Source organism: Cyphomyrmex costatus, unplaced genomic scaffold, assembly GCF_001594065.2.
Source record: "Cyphomyrmex costatus isolate MS0001 unplaced genomic scaffold, Ccosl1.0 scaffold430, whole genome shotgun sequence".
Taxonomy (NCBI): domain Eukaryota; kingdom Metazoa; phylum Arthropoda; class Insecta; order Hymenoptera; family Formicidae; genus Cyphomyrmex; species Cyphomyrmex costatus.
The window spans coordinates 43,904-48,515 of NW_017278535.1; the positions used below are offsets into that span (position 1 = coordinate 43,904).

Below are 4,612 nucleotides of genomic sequence, written 5' to 3' on the forward strand. Positions count from 1 at the left end.
GGGGGAGGGGGAAGGGCGGGTGGAGATGGTCCGGTGGGTCGAAGATGGTGGAGGTGCGAGTGAAAGGTGAGAGAGGATGTTGGAAAGTTTAAAAATGCGGATAGAGAAGAAGGAGAAGGAGAAGAAGGAGACGTTTCTTAATTTTTCATTAAAATCACCACTTTTCGACCGCTTATATCTCCAGAACGGCTTGACCGATTTAAAATTTTTTTGGCTCAAATTACTCGTGGCGATGCCGCCTTTCAGGATATATAACGTTCGATTCAAAAATTTTTATATTTTAGTAATTATACACCTCCCAAAAATGGACTTTGGTGGCTCGGGATAAGAGACTTGTAGCGTTTCACAGTTTTTGAACATGGCCGGAGACGCTACCGCGTCTCCTAATGATAGTGTATATATATGTATGTGTATATAAATTTCTTTCTTTTCTTTCAGGGTCGGAAGAGGAGCAGGTGGAGGTGGACGTGGAGGTGGTAGAGGTAGTAGAGGCGGAAGTGGAGGAGGTGGTAGCGGCTATCGAGATCATAAAGACGCTAGTAGTAATTTTGGTCAGAATTTGGATTATCAGCAGCAATCTCAATATTCTGGACATGGACATAGAGAATGTTATCCGGATCATAGAGATACAGGAGGATATCAGAGAGGCAGCAGTGGCGGAGGTGGAGGTGGATCTTATCGCGGAGATTTCGGCATGAACTACAATCAGAATTACAGTCAAAATTACAATCAGAATTATCAACAACCGCAATATTCCGGCCAGAGAGATTCGTATGGGGATAACAATCAAGGTGGTGGATTCTACTATCATGACAGGGAAGGCAGAGGAGGAAGAGGAGGCAGAGTTCAAGGTGGATGGAATAGTTATCAACGTGGCGGTTACAATAGGGGCAGAGAGCAATACTGAAGATGTTACTTTGCGTATGTTTTTAATGATAACAAAAGTTTCTCGCAAAAAGCTAAAGTTATTAAAATGATATTAAAATAATTATAGTAGTTACGCTCGTCATCACTTATGCTTATATTATACTCACACATGTAAATTTGGTCTCAAAATAATGTCTGAATCCAGAATATTTGTAATAATGTAGTCGAATCATATTTTTAAATTACAACTAGCTAACTCAAAATAGTAACATTGCGAAATTCTAAGATAATTCTATAAGATTAAATAATTATTATTTATAAAGAAAAAACGGTCTAAATCGAACGGTATATAAGATTTTTTAATAAAATATATCAAGAGACATTGGTCTGAAAATAATGTCTGAATCCAGAATATTTGTAATAATGTAGTCGAATCATATTTTTAAATTACAACTAGCTAACTCAAAATAGTAACATTGCGAAATTCTAAGATAATTCTATAAGATTAAATAATTATTATTTATAAAGAAAAAACGGTCTAAATCGAACGGTATATAAGATTTTTTAATAAAATATATCAAGAGACACGGTAGTATTTCGCGCCAAGTGAACGCGAAGCGCGAGACCGCACCTATCTTTACGCGAGTCGATGAGTTCCATGTACCCGAGATTATCGGATCTCACAATAAATGGCTGAATTTATCAACTTTTTAATAGTCTTAATTTAGTTTTATTGTTGAAATTATATTATAAATATGTTTTTATTTTCTACGTACTCTACGAAAGAAGATATCTTGATGTGAAGTTGAAATGTCGAAAATTTTGACATTGACAGATTAAGATACGTCATCATCGCCATTGGAAACGTTGTCCGTTTCACGTTTTAAACGACAGACGGCGTTTTGTCGGAAATGTTGTTCATTTCACGTTTTAAACGACAGACGGCGCTTGCTAGCATATTTTATTTTTGTTAGGCCTTATAATAATCTTTAATTAATTAGACACACTTCGAGCACATGAACGTTTTATTATAATGAGAATACAAAGGCGGGTAAACAAACGAGTGAGCGAGTGACGTACAGGAAACGATCTCGATAAACCGGAAAGATGAATATCTGTTCTCGATAATCGAACATCACAATCGATAGTATTATCTAATTACGTCCATTTTTCACATATTCCAACACGCCTCCTTGAAAAATATCTTCTTAAACTTCTAATTCTTAATATTAAAATATAATCTTCTTATTATTTAAACATTCTTAACATTTCTAACTTACAATTAGTCACTATACGCATATTTCATTTGGATAATATATAAAGTATCTTAAACATTATTAAATTTCTTCATTATTAAATCAATTAATTACTAACATAAGAATTATTTTTTTTTATTAAAAAATTATTAAACAAATATTTAATCAAATTTTAATTTAGTCCTATTTTATCTCTTAACATATTAAATCTTGTACCACTTAATTATTAAACATAAATATTTAATCAAATTTTAATTTAGTCCTATTTTATCTCTTAACATATTAAATCTTGTACCACTTAATGATTTTGTGAAAATATCTGCTAACATGTCTTCTGAAGGAAGATACTCTACATATACGATTTTCTGTTCTATCTTTTCTCTTACAAAATGATGTCTTACATCAATGTGTTTTGTTTTTTGACTAGTTATTTGATTTTTAGCAGAACATATTGCACCATTGCTATCATATTTCAATGTTATTGCTTCTTTTATTAAATTATTATTATCTTTTCTTTGTAATTCTCTTCTAAATTCTCTAAACCAAACTGCTTCTTGACAAGCAAAAGACAGTGCAATATATTCCGCTTCAACAGTTGATAATGCTACAGTTCTTTGCCGTTTACTATACCAAGATATAGCCATTCCTGACGATACAAATACACATCCTGTAATTGACTTCCTATCTCTTGGATCATTTGCCCAATCAGCATCACTATAACCTGTTATATTATCATCAATATATTTATTAAACGTTAATTTTAAATCAATCGTACTTTTTAAATATCTCATTATACGTTTTACAGCTTGCCAATGACATAATTTCGGTTCTTTGCAATATGAACTCACCGTATTTACAGCATACGCTATATCCGGTCTCGAAATCTGACTAATATATAAAAGACTACCTACAGCCTCCAAATATGGTACGTTTTCCAATTCGTTTTCTTTAGTTGTTTCTTTCTTCTCTGCCGATTCTGTTTGTGCATTAGGATCCATTGGAGTTTTTGCAGGTTTATAATCGATCATATTGAATTTTTCCAACGTACGATGTATATGATTTTTGATGAATTGAGATTTCATTTAGACTCTTCCTTTTAATCTGCATTCCTAAAAATTCTTGAGGTTCTCCTAAGTCTCATATTTTGAACTTCTTCATTAGACTCTTCTTAATATTTATTCCTATCTGATCATCATCATACATAATTAACATCATCATATCATCAACATATGCCGCTACTATTAACGTTTTCTCTTCTGAATTTAAAATATATACACAAGGATCTGACTTCAATCTCTCTAATCCTAGATCTTTAAGAGTGTTATCAAGTTTTATATTCCAATTTCTTCCGCTCTATTTTAATCCATAGACAGCTTTTTTAAGTTTTAAAACTTTATTTTCAGGTATATTTGACTTTATACACATAGGTGGATTAATATATATATTTTCCTCTAATTCTCCATTTAGATAAGCTGTTTCTACGTCTAAGTGTATTATTTTTAATCCTTTCTTAGCTGCATACGATAATAGATATCTAATAGAACTATACCTTTTTTCCTTTGGAATATAGCCATAGCTTTACAACCGAAAACTCTCAAATGATATAATTTTGGTTGTTTTTTCCACTCCATACTTCTTCCGGAGATTTACCAAATAGCGCCTTTGAAGGTGTCCTATTGACTACCATAAATATACTGCTGTTGACGTTGCTTCAGCCCAATAGATTTTATCCAAATTAGCCTCGAGCATCATCGTACGTGCACGTTCTACTAAAGTCCTGTTTGCTCTTTCAGCCAATCCGTTTTGTTGTGGATTATATGGTACTGTCGTTTGATATCTAATTCCATGAAACCTAAGAAACTCTTTAAATTCATAATTTATGCACTCTCTACCATTGTCAGTCCTTATTGTTTTAATCTTTCTTCCAGACTGTTTTTCTACTAGTGCTTTAAACGTTTTAAAATAATATAATACTTCACTCTTACTTTTAAGAAAATATACATGCATTTTACGTGAGTGATCATCTATAAAGGTCAAAAAATATTTTGCACCGCCCATCGACGAATTTATTGACATTGGACCACAAAGGTCAGAATGTATAAGATCTAAGACATTATTTGCTCGTTTATATTTATATATGAAAGGTTGTTTAGTATGCTTACCCATAATGCAGATTTTACATGGTTGTTCACTTATTACAATTCCATCTAATTCTTTTACATAATTTGCCTTTAAACGCTGCATAAAAATAAAAAATACTAGAAACTTTTTTAGGACCGTATAATTGATAAACAATAATAAACTAGAAGAAGAAAGCCATTTACGGTCAAAGCTAGATCACAGTGCTTATTTTAATTGTGTGAATTTTATATACTGCGTATGTATAGTCCCCCCATAAATCGCGACGCTGATAGTTTTTCAGCATTGAATAAAAATAAAAAATAAAAAATATATAAAAAAATAAAATAATGTAAAAATAATATCGAACG

General features: G+C 32.0%; 1 protein-coding gene across 1 annotated transcript in view; it reads left to right on the plus strand.

The window, feature by feature from the left end:
- LOC108777461 (protein FAM98A) overlaps nucleotides 1–1,042 on the plus strand; it is a 5,053-nt gene extending 4,011 nt beyond the window's left edge. The window contains exon 5 of the mRNA XM_018544370.1: nucleotides 439–1,042. Within this exon, the coding sequence (XP_018399872.1) occupies nucleotides 439–907 (469 nt within the window). The 3' untranslated portion in view covers nucleotides 908–1,042. The remainder of the gene's footprint in view (nucleotides 1–438) is intronic.
- The last annotated feature ends 3,570 nt before the right edge of the window (nucleotides 1,043–4,612 follow it).